Source organism: Ornithorhynchus anatinus, chromosome 6 (genome assembly GCF_004115215.2).
Source record: "Ornithorhynchus anatinus isolate Pmale09 chromosome 6, mOrnAna1.pri.v4, whole genome shotgun sequence".
Classification (NCBI taxonomy): domain Eukaryota; kingdom Metazoa; phylum Chordata; class Mammalia; order Monotremata; family Ornithorhynchidae; genus Ornithorhynchus; species Ornithorhynchus anatinus.
Window position 1 is genome coordinate 13,778,504 of NC_041733.1, and position 26,939 is coordinate 13,805,442.

Sequence of the window (26,939 nt, forward strand, 5' to 3'; positions counted from 1 at the left end):
CAACTCCTCTTTGTGCACGAAGCAGCCCCGCTCCCACCTCTTGTCAACAATTGTTGCCAGATTGTACATTCCGAGTGCTTAGTACAGTACTCTGCATACACTGAGTGCTCAATAAATATGACTGAATGAATGAATGACTGGATAACCAACACTTAACTCCGGCTTTGGCTTGATACTACACTGTCCCTCCTCTGGTACCATGCCTGACCTACATAGGCTGTATGCCTCTTCTAAACAGAGATTAGATGTGTGGAGCTTCCTACACATGTGTGGAACTTCCTACACACACTTGTTGAACATCCTGTGTTGCTTTCTGGCCTCATTTGTGTCTCATCCAGAACCATCCGCTCCAGCCTTATCTTCACCCAATCATTCTGGATCTGAGCGGTCAGCCCCAGTTACCTACTCCAGGATGGAGTCCTGCACTTTCCCCAGTTTTTCTCTATAAACCTTTGTACTTTGCCGATAGTGCTGTAGAACCAAGGAAAACTTAAATGATTCCTAGATCAGTATTGGGGAAGATAGTTGAGTGATTGAAACCAATGGATATCCACTCTGTATTTTTGGAGCCCAAACCCTTTGACTTTTCAGAATTGTTTTGTTTATTTCTTCAAAGACTGCAGGGCAGATGGTAATAACTACAGCATATCTGAGATGGCTCAGCTACTTTCCAGCTGCTGGGTTTTTTTTTCCACTTAAGCTCTCAATGTTTCTATCCGGGGCATAGGTGGAGGGTTCAGGAAAGACAGATATCCCTCTAGCTTGATGTTTCAACTTGATTTTGCTGTATCCCCTTGCAAATGGCTTTCTGTAAAGTAGTCCTGGATGTGATTTTCCCTCTTCCATAACTTCCCTCACTGATTCCATTTCTATCAATGAATGGCATTTATTGAACTCTTAATATGGGCAGAGCACTGTACGAAGAGCATGGAAGAGCATTTAACAGAATTAGCAGACAAATTCCCTGCCCATAAGGAGCTTACATATCGAAGGTCAATCGATCAGCGGTATTTACTGTATACTTATTGTGTGCAGAGCACCATACTGAACATATTGGGAGACTGAAATACAGTAAGTAGACACAATTCCTAACTTCAAGAAGCTTAGAATCTCTTTTCCCAAGTCACAGGAAGCCAAGGGGTAACACTAGGATTTTCAGGGCAGAAGAGAAGCAACGTGGCCTAGCACATAGAGCACAGGCCTCAGAATCAGAAGGACCTGGATTCTAATCCCAGCTCTGCCTCTTGCCTGCTTTGTGACCGTGGAGAAGTCACTGAACTCCTCTGTGCCTCAGTTATCTCATCTGTAAAATGGGGGTTAAGCTTGTAAATCTCTTGTGGGACATGGACTATGTTGAACCTGATTAGCTGTATCTGCCTTAGCGCTTAGTACAGTTCCTGGCACATAGTAAGCAATTAACAAATGCCATTAAAAACAAAACAAGAAAACAAGAGGATCAATATCCAGAAATTAGTGGAATCGATGAGAAAGTTCATAAGACACTATCTACTGCATGCCCTCTCACCTGACTCCCCATCTCTGCCCCAGGCCTAGATGGGCTCAGAATAACAATAATAATAGTTCTTATGAAGAGTTTACTATGTGCCAAGTACTGTTTTAAGCACTGGGATAGATACAAGTTTGTTAGCGTGAGTCCACTGTTGGGCAGGGATTGTCTCTATCTGTTGCCAAATTGTACTTTCCAAGCACTTAGTACAGTGCTCTGTACACAGTAAGTGGTCAACAAATACGACTGAATGAATGAAAGGTTGGACACAGGCCCTGTCCCCCATGGGGCTCACGCTCTTAATCCCCATTTTACAGATGAGGGAACTGAGGCCCAGAGAAGTGAAGTAACTGTCCCAAGATTGCACAGCAGACACGTGGCAGAGCCGGTAGAAGAGCCCAGGTCCTTCTGACTCCCAGGCCTGTGCTCTATTCACTTAGCCATGCTGCTTCTCGATGGCACTTGGGGTCATCCCAGGTCATTTCCCTCTTTGCTCTCCTGGAATCTGGCCTGATTCTGCCAGGCAGTTTGTTGGTTAGGGTGGAGGCCACTGTGGGGGTGGGAGGCTGTCCAAGTATCACTGGTGAGTGATGCTGAAGTGGCACAGTCTGAATCTGTCCCTCTGCCTTGGTCTGCACTCCTTTTCATTCTCTTCCCTGGAGCCTTCATAAGAGAATAAATAGCCATCTGAGCCAGAGACAGGGGATAGGATCTGGTGCCGTCTTCAATCCCTTCCAGCTCTTCGATTCTGTAATAGATGAGTGAAGTGGCCACCCAGCTAAAGAGGTCCAGTCTAGGACACTTAAACCATCCCAGAATCCCATCTGATTCTGGGATGGGGGAACCTAATCTAGCTGGGATGTGTTTGGATGCTGAAGTGGTGGGAGAGAGTAACACTGTTTATGACATAATAAAAGGTGGTAGAATTCACGTGGAACTCCTGGGAGCTTAAGGAGGATCTTTGCCTGCCACTGTCTCCTCCTCTGAGAAGATTTCCCGGCTAATTGAGAATCGGTCACTTGTTCATCTACCCAACTAAAGCATCAAACTGTTCCCTGGTCTCTCACTGTGAAGGTAATACCTGTGCCCTGAGTATGTTCATTCATTCATCCAGTAGAACAAAGGGGCCTACGGAAAGAGAGAATAATTTCTTCCCTTCTCTCCATGATGCTTGCTTCACGACTCTGCTTTCAGCTCGGTAAACCCAGAGATGGAGGGAAGGGATAGAAGTAATCAGAGAGACTTCAGTCATTTCCTTTCGCCTTCTCCCTTATTGACTCAATCTCAGAGGAGAGAGAACTCCTTTCTGAACTAACAGAGTCCAACTTGTCCCCGGGGGCGAGTCAGTATGTAATAACCCCTGACTGCCCTAGATATTATAAAATTTTATAAAGGAACAGCAGCTGGTTCCTCCCCTTAAGCTTTCCATGAGTGTGCTGATGCATAACGTTATTTTTGATCCATTTGGGGAATTGATTTATCCCTTAAAAGGAAGTGGAATCAACCAATCAATAAGAATGATCATTTTCAATATGTAGAGCACTGTATACAGCACCGGGAAGACTACATGGACATTAATTTAGTCACAGTTTCCGCCCCACGGAGGACTCATAATTTAAATGGAGGAGGGCAGACTAGAGAAAATTAAACATGAACTGCAAAAGGGCAGGCTACAATTAACTATTTAAGAGTAACAAAAAAAATGCCTGCAATGGGAGAAGGCTCTTAGGTCAAAGCAGAAAACTCATTAGAAAATTATTTCATGGCTAGGAAAGAGTAAGGGTAGTCCTTCTCAGATAACAAGATGGAGCTCTTTATCTTCATGGATCTGCTCCCTTTAAGCATTTGACATCCCCCTCCTCAACCTCAGCCCCACAGCACTCATGAACATACCCATAATTGATTTATTTATATTATTGTCCTCCTCTTAACCAAAATCTCCTTGTGGTCAGGAAATGTTCCTGCTAACTCTGTTGTAGTGAACTCTCCTACACAATTAGCGGAGCGCTCTGTACAAAGTAAGTGCTCAATAAATGCCAATGATTGATTGATCATAAATTATCTTGCTTTGGTGGGCGGGGGGAGGCAACAGGACAGGCCAAGTTTGGGGAGAAAAAAGGGGGTGAGGGAAAGGAGATTGGAGGGCTCGATCAGGATCTCGAAACACTAACTTGGACTCTGTAGTAAGTCAACAAGATGTAATCTGGGAGAATGAAACAGAAGCCTTGTGTTGGATTGGAGTTCTTAGATGATCCAAAGACTGCAACGGGGCTGGAGTTAAGGACCCGCTCAGAGATATGTTCAGATTTTGACTTCAAAAGGAATAAAAGAAAAGCATTATTCCAGTTGCCTCCCTAACCACAGACCTTCGCTAAAGGGGGACGAATAATAAACAGATCATAAAAAATGGAGTTGAATTTAAGGTGCTTTATTTTTAGTGTTGTTTTAGGTGTCTTTTGGCAACAGGTTTCTGGTGGGAGAACCAAATTAAGGCAATGAAAATGATCATAAGCCTCAGCTCCAGAGTTACGGTTGAGGTCTCGCTGGTAGCCCTGCTGTTGGACCAGTGGAAAAAAAACAAACCACTTCTGGGAATCGGTAGACTTGGGTTCTAGTCCTGGTTCTGCATGAGGAGAATGCTTGTCAGGGCCAAACCATCCGTAATGAAGGTTGCTGACTGAAGAACTACCCAGGACATTCTGGGTCCAGCAAGGTTCTGAAAGGTCCAGCAAGAATCCTGAAAAATAGCTCGATGATGTGGATAGCAAAGACCGCTGAGGCTACCAAGGAAACTGCCTGCCAAATCACTCTGGCACTATGATGCAATCACTTTTCAATGTGTTGCTCCCCTGCCCACCTATCTATTTGTGTCATCCATGCCACAGCTGAAACATGACAGAGAGGGATGAAAGAGTGCAAAATAATCTGTGCAAACCAACTTCACTAAAATTCATTCCTTCACACGGATTCTCAGCCTTTGAGGAGTCCACCTTGTGAAGCAGTGTAGCTAGAGGAAAGAGCACAGGTCTGGGAATCGGAGGACCTGGGTTCTAACCCCGGCTCTGCCACTTGTCTGCTGTGTGATCTTGGACAAATCACTTCTCTGTGCCTCAATTTTCTCAACTGTAAAATCGGGATTAAATTTTATTCCCTCCCATTTAAAGTGTAAGCCCCATGTGGAACAGGACCTGTGTCCAACCTGATTAACAAGTATCTATTCTAGCTTGATAAATATGATAGAAGGAATGAATTTCATTAGGCACTTTGAGAATATACGGTAGTATACACTGTGATCCTTGTTCTCTAGGAGTTTACAATCTACTGGAGAAAACACATTGTTATAAACGGATGAAGCTATAATGAAGAGTTAGAGCAGATAAGTAAAAAAAACACCAAGGGAATAAAAAATAAACATTCAAAAGGAATGCCCACCCTCCATGGGATGAGGAAGTTCGCATTTAGTTAATATGTCACTGGAGTTAAATAGAAAGTGTGATATGTTTTCTCTTCTAATTTTTGAAACTTTAAAAAGCACTTGCAATTTTGCTAATTTTAAAGCCCTACTTATCGGTTATCATATACTTTTGGTTGTCCAGTTGGATAATGTAGCATATTAAGCTCTCCTTTTGCCCTGGATTAGGGGCAGACTACAATATTTCTTTGGAATAATTATTTTAAAGCTAAATCTAAGATGGATTCTTCAGAGCTGTAGGCTAACAGAAATGTGCTGGGCTAGAACACTATGCTTGCCAAACAGCCAGCCAAGCCACACAAACAGAATGGATTTTTATATAGCACAGCTCACCCAGAAATAGCCCAGAGCCCTCCTGACTGATTACAGTACAGGGAACTTACTTGGTTCCCAACTGGTGATTTGTTCTGTTGTGTGCCGCTGAAATCCACAGAAGCCAGATAACATGGATTGCTCTCTCTTCGGGAAGCACCAGAAAATGTTGCCACGTGGAAATATGGTTTTAAGAAAGCCCATACGAAAAGGCCTTTCCAATTTGAAATGAGTTTTAAAATACAGCTGGTACTTGCACGAAGCTCGAGCCTGGCAAGCTACTAATTGTGGTATTTGTTAAGCTCTTACTATACTGAGTGCTGAACTAAGTGCTGGGGTAGATACAAGATAATCAGATCAGACACAGTTCCTGTCCCACATGAAGCTCACGGTCTAAACTGGGGAGGGAAACCCGGTATTTAATCGCCATTTTTCAGATGAGGAAATAGAGGCACAGGGAAATTAACTGACTTCATTTCATTAAAACCATTCAGTGTCTGAAGCACAATTCCTACAGCACGTCAATTATATTTTCACTCATTCGATCGTATTTATTCATTCAATCATATTTATTGAGCGCTTACTGTGTACAGAGCACTGTACTAAGCGCTTGGAAAGTACAATTCAGCAACCAATAGAGACAATCCCTGCCCACAACCGGCTCACAGTGTAGTTATTGAGCACTTACTGTGTGCAGAGCACTGTAAAAATAATAATAATAATGATGGTATTTGTGAAGCGCTTATCATGTGCCAAGTATTGTTCTAAGCGCTGAGCACTGTAGCACTTGGGAGAGTACAGCAATAAACAGGCACACTGTGCGCTTAAACTGGGACCCCCCCCCAGCACTTATAAAAATATCTGTAATTTATTTATTTTAATGCCTGTCTCTCCCAGTACACTGCAAGCTCCTAGTGGGCAGGGAATGTGTCTACCGACTCTTTCATATTATACTCTCTGAAGCACTCAGTACAGTGCTCTGCACACAGTGCATGCTCAATGAATGCAAATGATTGATCTCCAAGCACGTGGTAGAGTTTTTGTTTCTCATGCCAGTGATTGTTGCTTGCGTGTTTAAAGACCTTCTTGCCTCGTGTCCTAACGGAGACTGTGGCCCCAAATCCCGCCACTAGCCTTGAACGCTTTGCCCAGAATAGGTGATGAGGCCTCTCCCACCGGGAGTAATTATTGTGCTTTTCCTTTGCATATCAGTTTACTGTCAAAGGACCTAAAGAGAGAGAAAGGACTTGAGAAGCGATCTGGCCCTAAATTGGGTTAGATTGGAGAGAGTGAGTCATGAAGCTTCTATCGATGCTACTGCTGCTGCTGAAAATTGAGCTCCTGCTGATCTCCTCCTGCTCTCCCAGCCTGACCCCTGCTCTTCACTCCCCTTCTACTAGCCTTGGGGCTAGAGAGAAAACCGCTCCAAGGCAACTCCAGAGACAGCTTCGGGCTCTCAAGATCAAAACGGATCTTCTTCGGACCTTTGTCCAGGGGAAGAGCCACAACCCAGAGCAGCAAATCCGCAGTAAGTAGTACAAGGTCATGACCGGTCAAAGAAACTCCTGGGGTGTGCTGATCTATGGAGTCCCAAACTGGAAAGATCCACTGGTGGACATAAAACTAACTCCCAAGACCCATCCCGATTCTGCTGTTTGTCTGGTTTATGACACTGGGCAAGTCTGTTAACTCATCAGTTTTCTCATCTGTGAAATGGGGATTCAGTACCTCTTTTCTAAGGGTACAGTCAGTTAGTAATGAGGATAAGGATAATGATGTCACTTGTTAAGCACTTACTATGTTCTAACCGTTGAGGTCGATACAAGTTAACCAGCTTGGACACAGCTCCTGTCCCACATGGGGATCACACTCTTAAGATCACTCTTAATCTTAATACTGGGCCTAGAGAAGTGAAGTGGCTTGCCCAAAGCCATACAGCACACATGTGGCAGAGCTGGGATTAGAACTCAGGTCCTTCTGACTCCAAGGCCCGGGCTCTACCTACTGAGCTACACTGCTTCTCCCCCAGTCCAAGTGAGCTACGTTGGAGGCTGAGAAGGCACATACAGGAAGTGCTGGGTGGGCTAGGGGTCCCTGAGCTGGGTTAATGCTGGTGTTTTGGGTTCCTGGGGCCCACGTTCCTCAGACTCCTGAGGATGAGAAAGTCCTAGTGGGTCACTGTGAGAGTTGCATCAGACGAAGCTGCGCAAAGCAGTTCCTTCATTTCTACTGCAGAGCTCTGAAGTGGTTAAGAGCACCTGGAAGCCTCATAGAAGAGTGGCAGAGAGGAAGGAAATGCCAATTTCCTGCTCCGCCCCATCTCAGAGACCCTATGTTTGGCCTTGGCTACCAGCACTTTAATTCTGAGGCATCTACTTTCCTCAGGTCCCTCAGGAGTGAGCGCAGTCTCCACTACCATTCAGCTGGTAGGAGAGAGAGGGCTGAAAATGGTCCGGAGGAGCAAAGGCCCTGAGCCTTGTCCTTCTTTGGGGGAAACTCTGAGTTGGGTCTCTTGGGCCACATCTTCTGCACCCTGTCTTGCCAACACTTGGCCCTTGGAGCCTGGATCATTGAACCCAACTGCCCCTAAGCTGAATCTAGGGAAGACCCTATGGGGTAGACTTGAAGAGGCTCACGCTGAACTGCTTGGTAGAGAAAGAAAATCGGCCCTGCACAGATGCCTGAGAGCCTACTGGTATCCCAGAGAACTCCACATGATTAGTTCAATATTCAAAATAGGATGCAGTAAAAGAGTGGAAGCAATCAGAAAAGACCTTTGATGCAAAAATGGTTAGCATTCATTTCTCAGTCCTTGAGCAAAAATAGAAACTGATGCAGGGAAATCATCCCCAGGGGATTTATCAATAGGGATTCCGGTAGGAAAGTAACTTTTAATCTCAGGAATCAGAGGAAAATCCTAGAAAAGATTGTTTCCTAGTCATCAGTTTCCAAGATTTGAAAACCCTGCAAAAAGTCTACCCATAATGACCCTGTCAGGCTTACCTCATTCCAAAGTGATAAGTGGAAGAAAAATGCCTTTTCACAATTAAAGAACTGTACGTGATGGTCAAACATATTTCTTCCTCTCCCCTGCTGTTTTCATAGAATCTTAGACTCCTAGCCCCAGTTTCGGGGCAAATTAATTACTAAACAGTCCAGGTATCCTTCCTTGAAGATCTTAAAGATCTCCAACAGTGGGAAGTGCATAAACTATAACATCTCTTTTGGTATTTTAGCACTCTGATGGTCCAAAGTTCTTCCTATTTTATGGTATTTAAGTGCTTACTATGTGTCAAGCACCGTTCTAAGCTCTGGGGGTAGATACAAGCAAATCAGGTGGGACACAGTCCATGTCCCACTTAGGACTCACGCTTTTAATCCCCATTTTACAGGTGAGGTAACTGAGGCACAGAAAAGTTGTGACTTATCCAATCTCACACAACAGACAAGTGACAGGGACAGGTTTAGAACCTAGGTCCTTCTGACTCTCAGGCCAGTGCTCTATCTACTAGGCCATGCTGCTTCTAATGTCCAACCAAACCCTTTCTGCCTTAAATTAAATCAACCTTATTCTTGTTTAGTCCTCAGTGGACATGGAGAACAATTACTCAGCATTCCCACAACAACAACACACAAAAAAAACCCCTCTTCATGGGTTTAAATAATAATAGGGGTAGTTATTAAGAGCTCCCTCTGTGTCAAGCACTCTTCTAAATGCTAAGGGAGAATACAAGATAATCAGGTCAGACATGGTCCCGCAGTTATGAGGTTCCCCAGAGCCTTTCCACCCTGGTTCCTTTTAACTTCTTCTCTTAGAACCTATTTTCCTTTCCTTTAATTATTCTGTCAACTTCTTTACACCCTCTCCAGTTTCTCCACATAAAAGTGTGATAATCAAAATTAGATCTTAGGACTCTAATAAGTTTTGACCAACGCGGCATAGAGCGGAAGGATTACTTTCCGACTTTCGCATGCTGGACTCCTATTAATTATAGGAGAGTAAAGGGGGCTCATTATAGGAAATATAATAGGGCAGGAAGGATCTGAAGTTCATCCCCTCTAATGCTCTCATTCAGATAGGCATCTCTCCTTCCCTGAAAATCTTTTACATTAGGAGACTTGCTAATCCAGTGACATAATTGTGCAGCCATGTTCTCTGATCTATTACCTTTTCTCAATAATAATAATAATGGTATTTGTTAAGCACTTACTATATGCCAAACACTGGATTTACTAGATAGAAATAATAATAATAGTGGTATTTGTTCAGCACTTATGTTTGTAGGCATTGCTCAAAGCACTGGGGTAGGTAGATTCAAACTAATCTGGTCTCTCATAAGGCTCACAGTCTCAGTCGGAGGGAAAACAGCTACTGAATCTATCCATTAGGGAACTGAGGCACGGAGAAGTGAAGTGATTTGCTTAAGGTCACATAGCAGACAAGCAGAGGAGTCAGAATTAGAACTCAGGTCCTCTGACTCTCAGGTCCATGCTCTGTCCAGTAAGTCGTGCTGCCTTCCTTCCCATCCCTTCCCTCTCCCAGATTCCTCTATCCTCCTACCAGAAGGGTGTCATGGCGATTGATGTGTCCCTTTCCCACAGTGCATCTCTCCTCATTGCAGGAGTTCGCCGATCCTTGGTAGAAAACTTCTTGGATGATCTCTGGGATCATATTAGGGACTCCATCCCACGGTCAGCTCTGTATGCCATTCCCGTCACTTCCGGCATAATGTTCCTTCTCTGCTGCTTCACGTAAGTTACCTACTAACAAAGGGCAGGTGTGGAGGGATTTACATGGTGATTGGTTTCAGGAGGAGGTGGAGAGCTATCAGTGAAACTTACTACTTCTATTTCCTACCAGAAGTACCATCATAAGGAATCCTCCAAGTCCAGGCACTGGATCTGCTAGCCCTAGGTCCTCAAATATTGTAGGCCATCAATAAATGCAGCCTCCGTACCAGGCCCTAATGGAAGCCATCTGAGGCTAATTCTACCCAGAAGTGCTAAATAACACCTGATTTTTGTAGATGATTTTGTATATGATTATTCCTTATCTCTTGCAGGCAAGGACCTAGCTATGTCTTGCTCTGCCAAGCGCTTAGTATTGTGCTCTGGACACAGTAAGCACTCGCTAAATACCATTGATTGATTAATTATCTCATTGTTGTACTCATGTTTGAGGTAGGTAGACAGCTGGGTATTATTATTTCCATTTTGCAGTTGAGGAAACTGAGAGAGAGAGGTTAAGTGACTTACCCAAGGGCATACAGTAGGCCGTGGTAGAGCTTGGATTGGAATCTGGGTCCTTGGATTTCCAGATGAATGAGCTTCTACTTCACCACACTACCTCTTCTAAATGCTTTCCTCATCCAACCCTTAAAAGGGGTCCATTTTTAGCTCAGCTCCTCTACTGCCTCAAGATTGGACCTAGTTGAATCTCCCTGCCTCTCACTGACATTTAGAATTTAGAGAAGTAAAGGGGGCAAATTGTTTAAAAATCAAATCAGTACAATGGGTCTCTGGACCTTCAATGTCTCTTTATAGCCCTTTCTTCCTTTTGACTATTTTCAGTCCACCATGGTAGATTTGGATATAATATGGTAGCTATGGATAGAAGCAGCATGGTGTAGTGGATAGAGCACTGAACTGGGAATCAAAAGGTCACGGGTTCTAATCCCAGCTCTACCCCTTGTCTGCTGTGTGGCCTTGGGCAAGCCATTTTACTTCTCAAGTTGCCTCATCTGTAAAATGGGGATTAAGACGCTGAGCCCCATGCAAGACAGGGACTGTGTCCAACCCGATTTCATTGTATCCACCCCAGCACTTAGTTCAGTGCCTGGCCCACAGTAAGTGCTTAACAAATACCATAATTATTATTATACTGATGATTCTGCCACTTCTAGAAAGTGCTCACGTCTCAACGTTAACGCTCCTTCCCTACAAGAGGACTGGACTGGGTGGTATAGAAAATCAATGAATCACTCTTATTTATTGGGCACTTACTGTGGGCAGAGCACTGTACTAAGCACTTGAAAGAGTACAATATTAGAGAGTCGGTAGACCCATTGAAATAACTCATTTTTGCTCCACATGGAATTCCGAGGGAAAATGGTTGGCTCTGGTGGGATGATGATGAGGGGAGGTTGAAAGGGAATATTTGTTAGTGAGAACCTGCTTCAAACACCATGTTAAGGAAACTTGATTCCTGTTTCCATCTCTCCCACCATTTTTCTGTGTGATTTTGGCGGTTGTTGTCGCCGTGCTTATCTTCCTCCCAGAGTGGGTTGTTGGAATTAATGATTAGTTTTCAATTAATGATGGTATTTGTATGTGTCGAGAACAGTTCTAAGTGAGCACTGAGGAAGACACAAGTTAATCATATTGGACTCAGTCCCCGTCCCAAATGGGGCTCACAGTTTAAGTAGGAGGGAGAAAGGACATTGAAACCCCATTTTACAGGAGAGAAAACCGAGGCACTCAGAAATTTAGTGACGTGCCCCAGCTAATACAGCAGGCGAGTGGGGGGAACAGGATTAAAACCCAAGACCTCTGACCCCCAGTCCTGTGCTCTTTTCACTAGGCCATTGCTTCTCGACTGTTTTGAGGTTCTTGGATGTGAACTAGGAAGCAAGCAAGGTCAATACAAATCTGGGCTGGAATAGGTCTTGGGATGGCCCAGGGAAATCAAGGCAAATCTCTTGGGGTGTGAAGACGGGGTGCTTCACTGACAGGTAAACCAGTCAGTCGGTCAGTCAATCTTATTTATTGAGTGTATCCCAACTTTGCCCCTTGTCAGCTGTGTGACTGTGGGCAAGTCACTTCACTTCTCTGTGCCTCAGTTCCCTCATCTGTAAAATGGGGATGAAGACTGTGAGCCTCACGTGGGACCACCTCATTCCCCTGTATCTACCCCAGTGCTTAGAACAGTGCTCTGTATGTAGTAAGTGGTTAAAAAATACCAACATTATTATTACTGTGTGCAGAGCAAAAGTACTAAGTGCTTGGGAGAATACAGCGAAGCAGACAGTACAATGTAAAAGACACATTCCCTGCCCACAACAAGCTTACATTAAGAAAACCTCTCCATTACTGCAGTATTTTAGTGCAAATGCTATGCTAAGCACTGAGGTAGATCAAGATAATCAGATCAGACACAGACTTAGTTCTAAGCAGGGAACTGCAGGTGAGCAGAGTCGCTTAGTTGAACTGTCTTCACGGCTGAAGCTTGGTCTCTGAATTCACTAGGGACCACTCTGGGTATCCTCCAATATCAGTCTGTGTAGCTGTTGAGCCCTCTTCCAGCCTGTCTTTCTCCATTTAGACCATCCTTATCCCAGATAGTTTAGTTGCCACTAAATTGGGGAAAAATAATCAGGGTCATTCTCTTGAGTTCCTGGGGCCCAGGCCTCTGGGAAAATAAAATCCCACAGCCTGAGACAAACATACTCTTATCTTGCTGGCTCACACCCTCCCCAGCCTCTAAAGTTGGCTGGCCCTGAGAAATGTGTTCCAAATACTGCCTGAGCCAGAGAAAAAGGAAACATCAGCACGGCAGGGACACTGCAGACCCAAACGTTCTGCGGCCTCTCAGAGGGGCCTTGACTTTGCCGCCACCCAAATTAGACCCTCGGAAGGCCTATCCTTTACAAAATTGGACTTGTGTGGTGGTTATTTTTTCTTCTCCCTTTGCTTTTCTGTCAGCTGCATAGTAGGGGAGTCACTGTCTAAGCACTGCCCCCATTCCCAAGAGACCGGGGTGGTGAGAGAGGGACTGTGTGTGGACACAATTGAGGTCGGAGATCGAGAGGGAGAAGTATTTGGCCATCTATCAGCAGCTGCTCCTGATTTCAGCTACCCCACAGCCATCTGGCTGCTCTCGACCAATTTCATGAGAAGGAGAGGTGCCGCATATCTCGGTACACAGACCAGGGGAGGGGATCGTTCTGGTGGATAAGAAATAACAGCATCCTACCCCAAGAAGAGCTTTATAGCTTTGGTTGATCCAAGGAAAAAAAAAACCCTCACCTCATTCCTTCTACTCCATTACCTTCCTCTTTTCCACCCACATGCCTGCAATTATTCTGGCTACTAACTACCACAAACTGAGGCAATAACTGTTCAGCTTTTAGGAAAGCTATGATGAATTACATCTATTTGGGTCTTTGAAAATGTTCCCATTTTTCCTCGGTGTGGGGTGGGAGGTGTAGGGAGGGTGGAGTTGGGGTGGGAGTGTGGGGAGGTTAGTTAGGTGTGTGTGTTTGTGTCCGAGAAGTTACCTTTTTCCCATTTCCTTAAGCCTTCCTTTAGTTTTCTCATTTTCCTCTCTGCATGAGCTCAGAATCCCTCTCTTTCTCTCCTCATTGCCAGTGTTCTTGTGGATGACCCAACTCAGTGAAAAACTGCCAGAAGACTCCAGCTATTCCTGAATCCAACCTAAGGGGGAGTCAGAGATTCCAGGTGCCAGATATCTATATTGGGAATTCCTAAAAATAGGAAAACTACGGTGGGCTAATCTACTTATGCTTAAATTTCTTTTGGTTTTCAAGGAATAATATCCTTGCCATGCAGAATTAAATTTAATATTTTAAAGTAAACTCTTGCCAGTCTTGTTTTCCTGAGATGCGGTTTGCAGTGAATAAATGCAGTGAGTGACCCGTTAGAGAAGGGAAATAGGAGACTGTCTATGAAATTTGTTCTTTGTGCCTTGGTTTCTCCATCTGGACTAAAGAGTAATAATAACCCTGGAATTTAAGAGGCAGAACTTTTAACCTCAGAGAAGGATCACAGGGAGAGTCACAGAGATTACTTCAGCACTTGGAAAATAGCTCTTCTGAGGGAAAACTAAACCAATTGAGTTTTTGCCTACAAATCTGGATTTTTCCTGGAGGGGATTTAGCTGAAGCTGGCCTAATTATGGCTTTGAAGTCTATAAAGAGAATGGTGAATGGCTCCTCTCCTACAGTGAGGACTGAGCAAGAGAAAATGAATTTAAATGGCAGCGTGAAGGATTTAGGTTACAAAGAACCTGACAGTGAGAACTAAATACTAGAATAGCTAATGAAAGGAGCTGCCATGGAGGTTACCATCTCACCAAGGGGTCCTAGGACCGGGACAAGCCTATTTTGCCCTCTCACCCCTCTCTTGAGGGCAGCCAGCTCAGGCAACCTATTTGGCAACCAAAGGTAACCGAGCCTTCTGCCTTGGTCCTACCACCACATTTTGCTCCTGAAAACTGTAACAATAATAATAATAATGGTACTTGCTAAGTGCTTACTCTGTGCCAGGCACTGTATTAAGTGTTTGTGTAGATACAGGATAATCAGGCTGGACACAGTCCCTACTCCAATTGGGGGCTCACAGTCTGTGGGAATAGGTATTTCATCTCCATTGCACAGATGAGGAAACCGAGGCACAGATCAGGTAAGCAACTTACCATCACACATCGCAGGCAAGTGACAAGGCTGGGATTAGAACCCAGGTTCCCCTCATCCCCAGACCTGAACTCTTTCCACTAGGCCACAGGGCTTCTCCAAGCAAGCAGGGTTCCTGAGCCCCCTTTTCCTCGGCTCCTCCTCCCCTCCCCATCACTCCTACTCCTTCTCTTTGCTCTACCTCCCTCCCTGCCCCACAGCACTTGTGTATATATGTACATATTTATTACTCTATTTTATTAATGATGTGGTTATAATTCTATTTATTTATATTGATGCTACTGTTGCCTATCTACTTGTTTTGTTTTATTGTCTGTCTCCCCCCCTTCTAGACTGTGAGCCCGTTGTTGGGTAGGAATTGTCTCTATCTGTTGCTGAATTGTACTTTCCAAGCACTTAGTACAGTGCTCTGCACCCAGTAAGCACTCAATAAATATGAGTGCATGAATGAATGCTCCTTCCTTAGTGGACACCACTGTTACTGCTGCTGCTATCCGACTGAAGTAGTCCTAACTCTTCAGGACATTGCAGAAGCCCTAGCTGCCCGGGTCCTCTCTCCCTTTTGGACAGTAGGGACCCTGGGGGGTCAGCACAGATGATGTCAGGAAGGGAATTTCAAAACTGGAAGGGGCAGTTGGACTGTAGTAGCCTTGGATCAGGAGGTGTGTTTCCTTAGTGAACCCACACGCCCATTGCCCTGGTCCAGTTGTCACTCAGCTTGGTTATAGCCCTTGTCCAGGTCACTCCTACGGGTGCTAAGCTGGTTGTGGGCAGGAGACATGTCTACCAATCCTATTATATTGTACTCCTCCAAGTGCTTAGTACAGTGCCCTGCACACAGTAAGTGCTCAGTGTGTCTGTTTATCGAGCGATCTGCAGTGAGATAGATGAGATCCGGGTATAGTGAGAAGGTTAACTAAGCGGTCAGCTGGGTTGTAGTAGGGGAGGAGATGTCGATCCCAGCTCCCTGAACTATCCGATTCTTTGGCACAATGTTGAAGCAATAACAAACCATTTTTGTTAAAAACCCAAAAAGAGCTGAGCAAATGCAGGACAATTCTGAATTTCATCTGGGGGGAAAAAAAACCAAAACCCTTCTAAGCTCTCAACTGCAGTATACCTCTCCCTCTTCTCCTTCATTCATCTTCATCGCCCCTGCATTTTCCTCTAAGTCAGAAGGTATATGTGCGAAGCTGTGGTTGCGAGCTAAGAAAAGTGGCGTTCACTCCAATTAAACCAGAACTGGCAGAGATTGCCTCTCTCCCTAGGAAGCAGTGACCTTCCAAGATGTTGGAGTGCTTTGGCGGTTGAACTCAGACTCACTTGCTCTTAGTATTATTATTATATAATACATACAATCTATATATTAATGTATAAAGTATTATTTATTATTATATTTTCTTATTACAGATAGAACCAGCACCTTCATGGATTGAGCTGCCATGAGGTGCCACCCCCGTCCTCCCATGACCCCGTCTCTGCTCCTTTCTCTCCCCCACCTCCACACACACCTCCCCCTCCCCCTCCTGCCATCTTGATTGCCAGTGTGGGATAGGGCATGGACGAAAACAGGGGCAGAGTCGCTAAAACCCACCCTTCCTCTCTAACTGAACTGCAACCACTAACCAACTCTGTTATGTTGTACTCTCCCAAGCTCTTAGCGCACAATAAGCGCTCAATAAGTACTCTTGATCGTTGGATGGTATGGTGCTCTGCACACAGCAGGAGCTCAGTACATACCATGGGGTGAACGATTGATTTCTGCTGTGAGAAGGGTCTGTGAGAAGGTTACACAACACTATCAACAGCAAGAGGCCTCCCAGACATCCCTCCCCCGGGGGGCCCCTGGTGTTGTTGATGCCTTCTGCTTCTCTCCCTTTGAAGTGCGTGGGAGGGGAGGAAAAGAGAGATGATAATTGTGGTATTTGTTAAGTGCTTACTAAGTGCAGGTCTTGTACTAAGCGCTGGGGTGGATACCAGCAAATCCGGTTGGACACAGTCCCTGTCTCAGATGGGGCTCACAGTCTCAATCCCCATTTAGCAGATGAGAGAACTGAGGCCCAGAGAAGTGAAGAGGCCCGAACTCTAACAATCACATTTCCCCTCTTCAAAGCCCTATGAAGGCTCACCTCCTCCAAGAGGCCTTCCCAGATTAAGCTCCCCTTTTCCTCAGATCCCCCTCCCCTCCCCAGCACCCCGCCTCACTCGACTTTACTCTCCCACCCCCCTCCCCCCGGCACTTGTGTATATACGTACACAACTATAATTCTATTTATTTATATTCATGCCTGTTTACTTGTTTTAATGAGTATATATCTACAATTCTATTTATTTGTATTGATGCTACTGATGCCTGTTGACATGTTTTGATGTCTGCCTCCCCCCTTCTAGACTGTAAGCCCGTTGTTGGGTAGGGATTGCCTATTGCTCAATTATACTTTCCAAGCGCTTAGTACAGTGCTCTGCACACATTAAGCGCTCAATTGGTTGAATGAATGAACGTGTCCAAGGCCACACAGCGGACAAGTGGCAGAGCTGGGATTAGAACCCATGACTTCTGCCCTCCAGGCCTGGGCTCTAGCCACCCTGCCGTGGAAGATGAGCCATCCTAGTGGGTAGAACGGAGCGTGGGAGGGTGGGGGGTGGGCTGCAGTTGGGGGCAGAAGGATGGATGAAGAGAGGGGAGGGAGGGAATGATTCATTCAATCGTATTTACTGAGTGCTTACTTTGTGCAAATCACTGTACTAAGCACTTGGGAGAGTTTACTACAGTAACAAGCAGGCCCATTCCCTGCCCACAACCGTCTTCGAGGCCAAAAGGGTCAGCACAGGGGTTGCCCCTCACCCCTTGGATGGGAGGAAGGAGGGGGTCGGGTGGCAGAGGGGAGGCTGGAGGTTGGAGGGAGGCTCAGTGCAGCCCTGGGGCCCGGGCAGCCTGGGGGCTTTGGGGGTGGGGACTGAGGGGACTAAGAGGGAGCCAGGGAGCGTAGCGGTCAGCACAGGCCTGGGGTTTGGGGGGACCGGGGAAGCTTTGGGGAAGCACAGGGGTCAGCGCAGGTCTGGGGGGATGGAGGGGGCTTTAGGGGAGCAGAGGGCTCAGCGCAGCCCTGAGGCTTGGGGGGACGGTATGGTGGCTTTGGGGGAGCTCAGTGCAGCTCTGGGACTTGGGGGACCGGGGAGCACAGCGCTCAGTGCGGCGCTGGGGCTTGGAGGGGCCGGGGGGCCGGGGTGGGGGGGGCTTTGCCGGAACAAAGGGGTCAGTGCAGGCCTGGAGCTTGGGAGGCCGGGGACCAGAACGGTCAGCGCAGGCCTGGGGCTTGGGGGGTCCGAAGGGGGCTTGGGGGGTCCGGAGGGGGCTTGGGGGGAGCAGAGCAGTCAGCGCAGGCCTGGGGCTTGGGGGGCCGGGGAGTCCAGCGGTCAGCTCAGAACTAGGTCTTGGGGGGATCCGGAGGGGGCTTTGGGGGAGCAGAGCAGTCAGCGCAGGCCTGGAGCCTGGGGGAACCTGGGTTCTTTGGGGGAGCACAGTGTAGCCCCGGGGCTTGGGGAGCCGGGGAGCGCAACGGTCAGCGCAGGCCTGGAGCCTGGGGGGACAAGGGGGGGGGGGGTCTTTGGGAGAGCAGGTTGGTCCGGAGCCCTTTGTGTGTGTCCGGGAGCGGGCGGGGACGGGCCGAGGGGTCCGGGGGAGGACCAACCATCTGGCCCCGCCGCAGGAGGAGGAGGAGGAGGAGAAGGAGGAGGAGGAAGGGGCGGAGGCAGGGGCAGGGGGCGGGTCCGGGTGTTCCCCCCCGTCGGAGCCGGATCTCCCCGGCTGGAAGGCGGCGGTTCCTTCCTCTGCTGGGCTCCCGGCGGGTGGGCGGTCGGTCGGTCGGTCGGTCGGTCCCGGTGCCCCTCTCGGTGCCCCTGCCCCGGCCCCGGGGGGTGTCCTTGCCCAGGATGACGCTGAAGTGCAGCCGGAGCGAGAGCGCCAGCAGTCTGCGGACCGCTCTGTCCGACCTCTACCTGGACCACTTGCTGCACAACCGCGCCAAGCCCGAGGTCAGACCGGGGGGCACAGCGCTCAGCGCAGTCCGGGGCCCCGGGGGGCCTGGGAGCACAGCGCTCAGAGCAGTCCGGGGGGCCTGGGGACACGGGGGGCCTGGGAGCACAGCGCTCAGCGCAGCCCGGGGATAAGGGGGGCTCAGCGCGATCCGGGGACCTGGGGCGCCCGGAGAGCAGAGCGCTCAGCACAGCCCCGGGGCCTGGGGGACCGAGGGGACACGGGGAGCACAGTCCTCAGCGGAACCCAGTGGGGCTGAGGAGCACAGCGCTCAGCGCAGCCCCGGGGTCGGGGGGGGGGGGGAACCCGGCGGGGCCGGGGAGCACAGCGCGCAGCGCAGCCCCGGGGCCTGGAGGGATCCAGGGGAGACGGGGAGCAGAGCGTTCAGCGCAGTACTGGGGCCTGGGGAGACCTAGGGGGACCCAGGACGGTCGGGGAGACGGGGAACAGAGCGCTCAGCGCAGCCGTGAGGCCTAGGGAGGGTCGAGCTGGGGGAGGGGGACCCCGGGACCCCTGGCTCCAGCATCTGTTCCTGAGGGAGTCGGGGCAGGAGGGGCTGCAGCCAGCTCGGACAATTTCCCTTGAGGTTGCAGGGCACTGGCAAGAATCTGTTTTCTTTAATAATAATAATAATAATAATAATGTATTTCGTAAGCACTTCCTATGTGCCAAGCACAGTTCTAAGCTCTGGAGTGGATACAAGGTATTAGGGTTGGACACAGTCACTTATCCCACATGGAGCTCACAGTCTCAATCCCCATTTGACAGATGAGGTCACCGAGGCGCAGAGAAGTGAAGTGATTTGCCCAAGGTCACAGCAGGCAAATGGAGCGGGGATTAGAACCCACGATCTCTGACTCCCAATCCTGGGCTCTTGGTGCTAGGCCATGCTGTTTGGGGTGTGGGGTGGGGGGGATATGGGCAGAAGGATCATTCGGAGGGAGTGGGTGAGGAATCCCCCCCACAACCCTGCCTAGTCCCTGACCTGCTGACTGAAGACAGGACGGCTGGGGTGAGGGGTCCCTTCCCACTCCCTGCAGGGCAACTGAGGCTGGGGAAAAACAGCAGCAAAGTCAAGCCTTTCCCGAGGTGTCTGGGTACCAAGGCCTATGATGCTTTCCAGGACCCCCTTGAAATCACGGGAGAGATTCATACGTTCATTCACTCAATCATATATTTTGAGCTCTAACTGTGTGCAGAATACTAAGCCCTGGGAAGTAGAGAACAGCAATAAAGAGAGGCAATACCTGCCCACAGAGGGCCGACATTCTAGAAGGGAGAATGGGTGGGGGGCCGTGAGCAGGGACTACTTGAGAACCGGAATGGTGGGAGGCCTCGGGATCCCGTCTCGGAGCGGCTCTGTGGGTTGGGGAAGGGGTGGGTAGGTGTGGCGGTGTCACCGTCCGTCCGTCCACCCACCCTGGCCTTGGAGAGTCCTCCATCTGTGGTTGGCAGCAGGGGCCAGGGAAAGCCAACATTCAGGACTGAATAAGCAAGTTTCCCCTTCTCCACCTTGTGAGGGGGTTTCTTCAGGCCAGAAGGCACCTGGGAGGCCAAAGGCCAAGCAGACCGTGCCGGTCGGCCAGCAGGAACACAGCCTTTCTCTCTCTCCGGGATTTATTTACAGCTGGATAAGCCTTTCCAAACCCTTTATGCTTTTTGGCCTACTCTTTGCTACTGAAAAAACAGATGGGAGTCTGGGTACTTAGCTTCAAGTCCCAGAAACTTTAAAGAAACAAGCCAGCGTTTGGTTTTTTTGTTGTGTTTTGGGTTCAAGCCCTTTCTCTCGGACTTCATTTCAAAATTCTTTCCTCAGCAAGAATCCACCTCCCAGAAGGACAGAGCTTCCAAAAGCGCCCGCCTCAGTACCCTCAGATAGTTGCATATATGCAACTCAGCACTTACGAGGGTGACCGTCCCCCTAAGTTGCCAAACTTGTTTGTAAAACCGCTTTGGGAAGGTACTTGGCTAGTGTAAGAGGGGCCTGGGGGTGCACTTGTGTTGTAGTTTTATGTGCACATGCCCTGGGGAAATGTGTTGAAAGGCCCTAAAAGATTTGTGCGTCTTTGATGATTGGAAGAGGAAGGCAGGTGGGAGTGATCAGAACACAGCTGATGACTCTTAGCCTTCAAGATGGGCCAATGGGTGAAGCAAATAAGAGGGACTGTGTTGCCAAACCCCGGAGAGGAGCCAGAATTAAGGAGAGTTGAATGTAGGTTAAGGCTATGTTTTCCTTCTTGGGAACAAACAGCTTGGATCAAGTGGCTAAAGTGACTTGAAAGTTATGATTACTCGTTCTCTCAGTAAAAGTTCTGGATAGGGTTAATCAATCAATCATCTTTATTGAGCACTTACTGTGTGCAGAGCACAGTACTAAGCACTTGGGAGAGTGCAGTATAATAGACATGGTCCTAAAAGATCTTTTTGAACAGCGGGTAAACACGGCTGTAGAAAAGCAGTGCGGCCTAATTCCAGCTCTTCTTCTGCCCTCTCCCTCCCCCCACAACGTTATAAAATAGTCCCTACCTACCCCCACCCTATCTCTCTGGCTTTTTTAATGGGTTCCCTGAAGTTTCAGCTCTGCCACTTCTCTGCTGTGTGTCCTTGAGTAAGTCTTAACTTCTCTATACCTCAGTTACCTCATCTGTAAAATGGAGACTATCTCCAATCTGATTAGCTTGTATCTACCTCAGTACTTAAAACAGGACCTGGCACATAGTAAGCACTTAATAAATATCATGAAAATATGCTCTCTGAAAGTCTACTGGAGAGGGTCCCAGATTAGCCCCTAGGCTTGCTTTTCTGATCATTTGTGTCTTGTTTCCTGTTTTGATGTCGGTCCATGATCACATCTGGCCAGATTCACAAATCAGTTTTGTTTGCAATATATTATGGTAGTAAGTGCTTTGTGCCAAGCATTGTGCTAAATGTTGGGATAGTTATAGTCAGATCAGACACAGTACTGCCCACATGGGGCTCAGTCTAAGGGGGAAGGAAAACAGAATTTTAATCCCCATTTTACAGATGAGGAATATGAGGCACAGAGAAGTCAAATGATTTGCCCAAATTTACACAGCAGGTAAATGGTGAAGGTGGGATTAGAACTTGGATCTCCTGAAATCTAATCCTCTGCCTTTTTTTTTTTTTGGAATGGTCTTTAACTGCTTACTTTGTGCCAGGCACTGTACTAAGTACTGGGCTAGCTTCATTAATCAGGTTGAACACAGTCCATGTCCCTCATGGAATTCCCAATCTTAATCTCCATTTTATAGATGAGGGAATTGAGGCACAGAGAAGCGAAGTGATTTGCCCAAGGTCACACAGCAGAAATGTGGTAGAGCTGGGATTAGAACCCAGGTCCTACTGACTCTCAGGCCTGTGCTCTCCCCCCAGGCCATGCTGCTTCTCTTTCCACTAGGTCATGCTGCTTGCCTGTTGTCTTCCCCTTTGAACAGACTTTGTGCCATTCTGTCACTCACTCGGTTTGCTTGTAAACATTCTTCTTCATGACTATTGACCCCTCCATATTCCTCTAGTACAGCTGTTCACATGAAAATATGGCTGAACACGCTTAATCATGAAGTACCCGGCCAGCCCAATTAGCCTCGGGGTATTAGTGCCCATTTTAACAAAAATGGGGAAAAAATCTTGAAACATGAAAGAACAAGCAAGTGTCCTTTCAGCTTTCTAACCACTTGTTTTTGTCCCTTTCCTTGCCTTCCAAGCCTGCAGGTTTACATGTAATCTAGGATTCAATCTTTAAAAATGAAAGGTCTGCTCCCCAAAATGTTAATGAAGATCTTATTCCCCACCTGCAGTTCTAGGTTTGTGTATTATTTATAGGTGGTTCCGCTTGGGAAGGCAAGTCAAAGGAGACTCAGGAGTCAAAGCTGTTCCATCAGCCTGAAACATCTAGACAAAAGCAGTTAGAAGAAAAAATCCACAGGGCCCCGTAAATAATTTTCCTCTGTAGAAGCCAGAGTGTCGTTCTCATGAAATTAAAGTAAGGCCGGGAATGTTGCTTATAAAGCTGACCCTGGGAGAATGATAAGGTTGCTGTCACAATAGGCCACGATAAGCAGAGTGACCTTGTGGAAAGAGCATGGGCCTGAAAGTCAGCGGCCCTGGGTTCTAGCCCCCGCTCTGCCAACTGCTTGCTGTGCCCTTAGGCAAGTCACTTAACTTCTCTGTGCCTCAGTTCTACTGTTCTCCCTCCTGCTTAGATTGTGAGCCCCATGAGGAATAGCGACTGTATCCAACCTAACTGTATCTACCCCAGCACTTAGACCAGCAAGCACTTAACAAATACCATAAAAAAAATGGGCTCCCATAAAAGACCAGGAGAGAGAAGCTATCCCTCTAACTTCTAGAGTAAATTGTTGTGTGCTTGTTCAGTGACCAGCAGATTTTTGAGCTGGCCAACCTGGCTGCAGTTGGTTTCACAGGGTGGTGAAACTGAAAATGAGGAGGGAAATGTGTGTGGGGGTTGTGTGCTGTGGATTTGAAGAGAAGTAGGAGTGTAGTCTATAGCCTCTGGCTTGAAGAGTATTTTGACTTAGTTGTAAGAAGGTGGCCAGAAAAGTTTCCCCGGTATGCAGAGTGACACTCACCCCAGTGGATCTCCATCTGCTTATCAGCAGCACTGACATCGAACTGAAGGACAACTCTTTTGGTTGCAGGAAGGGAGGGAGAACTTATTTTTCTGTCAGCTCTATTTCCCAGAGAGATGGGATGCTTGGGGCAGAACTGTGGGCAGGAACATGTCTACCAACTGTGTTATATTGTACTCTCCTAAGTGCTTAGTACAGTGCCCTGCATACATAAGCACTCCACAAATATAATTGGTGAAGAGATATAGAGAGGATTGAACAAACCGGTGATACTGAGGACTTATTGTGTGCAGAACCTTGTACACTTCCTGGGTGCCGAGTGGCGTACGATGTGCTTGGGAGTGCGATACGATGGAGTTGTACACATGTCCCTCCTCACAAGGAGCTTTGTCTAGAAGAGGAGACAGACATCAATATAAATAAACAAATCTGGGTATCTATACATAAGTGCTGTGGAGCTGAGGGTGGGGTGAGTAATAATAATAATAATGTTGGTATTTGTTAAGCGCTTACTATGTGCAGAGCACTGTTCTAAGCGCTGGGGTAAACACAGGGGAATCAGGTTGTCCCACGTGGGGCTCACATCTTCATCCCCATTTTACAGATGAGGGAACTGAGGCACAGAGAAGTTAAGTGACTTGCCCACAGTCACACAGCCGACAAGTGGCAGAGCTGGGATTCGAACTCATGAGCCCTGACTCCAAAGCCCGTGCTCTTTTCCACTGTGCCACGCTGCTTCTCGTATCAAGTCAGTCAATCGTATTTATTGAGTGCTTACTTTGTGCAGAGCACCGTACTAAGCTCTTGGGAGAGTTCAATATAACAAAGTAATTAATGGGCACAGGTGCCAGTTCAGCAGATTGAAGGAGGGAAACTGGACAGAGGACTACAGTCGCTATTTACACAGGGTTACTTATGGGATAAGGCAGAAATTACTAAGGGGTGTGGTCTGAAAGTTGTACAGTGAATCTTAGGAGGGGCTCCAAATGTAGGAGAATTGTCCCAAGATCCCCTTCTACCTTACCTCCTTGATTTCCTACTACAACCCAGCCCACATACTTCTCTCCTCTAATACCAGCCTACTCACTGTACCTCAGTCTCCTTTATCTCGCCACTGACCTCTCGCCCCCACCCTGCCTCTGACCTGGTCCGCCCTCCCTCCTCATATCGGACAGACGATTATCTCCCCATCCACAAAAGCCGTATTGAAGGCACATCTCCTCCAAGAGGCCTTCCCCAAATGGGCCCTCATTCCCTCTTCAGTGTCACTTGGATTTGCACCCTTTATTCACCCCTCCCTCAGCCCCACAGTACTTTTTATGTACGTATTCATAATTTATATTAACATCCAGCTCCCCCTCCAGTCTGTAAGCTTGTTTGGGGCAGAGAATGCATCTACCAATTTTGTTAGACTGTATTCCTCCAAGTGCGTAGTACAGTGGCCTGCATACAGTAAGCGCTCAATAAATACGATTGATCCAAGAAGGTAGGTGAAGCTCCCCCACCCCCCCCCACCCCAAGACCCCTATGTTGTAACTTTCTTTCCTGAGCAGGACCCTCTCGTGGCTTGGAAACTACCCGCCACTCGTCCAGTAGAAACTTTCCGTCTTGCTTTTTATTGCTAAATCAGTTGATCTGAATTGGGACTGCTCGGCACGTGAGCTGACTCAGCTCCTGAGTCTCAGAGGGGAGGGCCCACTCCCAGAGCCTGGCTGGCTGGCTTCAGGAGAAGCAGCTGTGGCCTCGAATCCTAGAAAACCGGGGCGGGCATCTCTCTTGGCACACCAGCTTATCTCACTCTTTGCCGATTCAGGGGCTGAATGGAGGGGAGGGAGAGTGTCGGCCACTGTAGGAAATGAGAAAAACAGCTTAATTGGCGGAGGAAGGAAGACGGATTTCCCAGAAAGTATTCCTTGCCTTGCTTTGAAACTGTCGTCTGAGACTGGGATTGATGGAGCTTTGAGGCATTTTTCATTTCAGCCGAATAAAAGGGCAAAACTGTGATCAGGCAGTGGTAAGAGTCAGCTAACTTTAGTTGTGTGGAGCTATTCTGAAACTCCCCGCATCTGAGAGGAACTCCTTTAAAAACTGAAACTCTGCTCTTAAATAAGAGAAGAATATCACACGTGAGTCGAAAACCTGCCCCATGTGACAGTCATTCCAAGTGGAGTCTAATTTTTTTTCCCTTCCCATCTCTCTGGGAAATAGAGCTGACAGAAAAATAAGTTCTCCCTCCCTTCCTGCAACCAAAAGAGTTGTCCTTCAGTTCGATGTCAGTGCTGCTGATAAGCAGATGGAGAACTCATTCACTGGGTTGAATGAGAAACCCAGTGGCATTTGACCTAAGCATCAATTTGTATTTAAAGAGCAAGCGTATAATTTTGAAACACTTTGGGGGAAAAAGTGCAAAGCTATTCTTTCAAAGCACCATTCCTTCTTTTGCAACCAATTCTGATGACCCACTCCTTTAGCCTCCCCTATACTAGAGTCCACTGTGTGGAATGCACTCACTGTAGTAGCATTCTGGAAGATGTAACAACTCCGAGACACACTCCCTGCCCATGAGAAGCTTATATTCTAAGTGCCCCCTTCTTGTTATTGAATTGGTTTCATAACCATTTTCTGCTGGTACTCCTCAAATTTTAAGAATGACTTTTGTAAAGGCTTTTGGTGGGTGTAATGCTTCATAATTTCACTTCCTTCCCAAGACTGCATCCTCCTTTATACAGACTGAGAATAAGGTCTGGAGACAGAACTCATCCTTCTGGCTATTAGAAAATGTATATCCTCGTTCCTCTTCCACTACACCCCAGCCTGCACGTTTCTCTCCTCAATCCCCAACCTATTTATTAGGCCTCCATCTCATCTTTCTCACTGTCGACCCCTTGCTCATGCCCTCCCTTCTGCCCGTTGAGCCCCCTCACCTCCGACACTCTGTCAGTGTCCCCATCTTCAAAGCCCAACTAAAATCACATCTCCTCCAGGAGGCCTTCCCTGACTATCCTCTTATTTTCCCCTCCCAATTCTCCCTCCCTTCTGCATCACTCAGGCACTTACATCTTCCTGAGCAAATTGATACTCACCCCCCTCCCACAGCACTGATAGTCTGTTGCTTCCCTTCGTATCTGTAATTTATTTTAATGTCTATTCCCCACTGTAGAGTATATGGGAAGGGATGTTTCCAACTCTATCATAATTTCCCAGGTGCTTAGCACAGCACAGCACATAGGAAACACAGTAAATACCAGTAAATGTCACTGATTTGACTTCTGAGACAGCTGGACTTGGTTTGCCTGTGCTAAGACAGAGACATCAGTCTGGGCCTTTCTATCTTTCCGTGTTGTTTAGAAAGCACCTGATTTGGGTCACTACCTCTGGGCCAGGACACTTTTTGGGGCAGGAAATTCCCAATTGAAACTCTGCTTTGGAGCATTTCCCTGTCAAGTACTGGCTTTTCTGAAGGGCCTCTTTCCTCCCTAAAAGAGTCCTCTTCTGGAATAATCGGACAGTAGGTTGAGAGTACCCGCAAGTGATCGTGAGCCAACAATAATACTAATAGTTATGATATTTC

At 47.4% G+C, this 26,939-nt stretch overlaps 2 protein-coding genes across 2 annotated transcripts in view; both read left to right on the forward strand.

Moving 5' to 3' along the window:
* The first annotated feature begins 1,900 nt into the window (after positions 1–1,900).
* On the forward strand, positions 1,901–13,885 carry SMIM9 (small integral membrane protein 9). The gene is made up of 4 exons (XM_016228229.3): positions 1,901–2,581; positions 6,504–6,819; positions 9,914–10,043; positions 13,659–13,885. The coding sequence occupies exons 2-4, from the start codon at positions 6,588–6,590 to the stop codon at positions 13,684–13,686; spliced, it is 390 nt and encodes a 129-aa protein (XP_016083715.1). The 5' UTR covers positions 1,901–2,581; positions 6,504–6,587; the 3' UTR covers positions 13,687–13,885.
* A 4,679-nt stretch (positions 13,886–18,564) lies between these two features.
* MPP1 (membrane palmitoylated protein 1) overlaps positions 18,565–26,939 on the forward strand; it is a 54,732-nt gene continuing 46,357 nt past the window's right edge. The window contains exon 1 of the mRNA XM_001513172.4: positions 18,565–18,757. Within this exon, the coding sequence (XP_001513222.1) occupies positions 18,656–18,757 (102 nt within the window). The 5' untranslated portion in view covers positions 18,565–18,655. The remainder of the gene's footprint in view (positions 18,758–26,939) is intronic.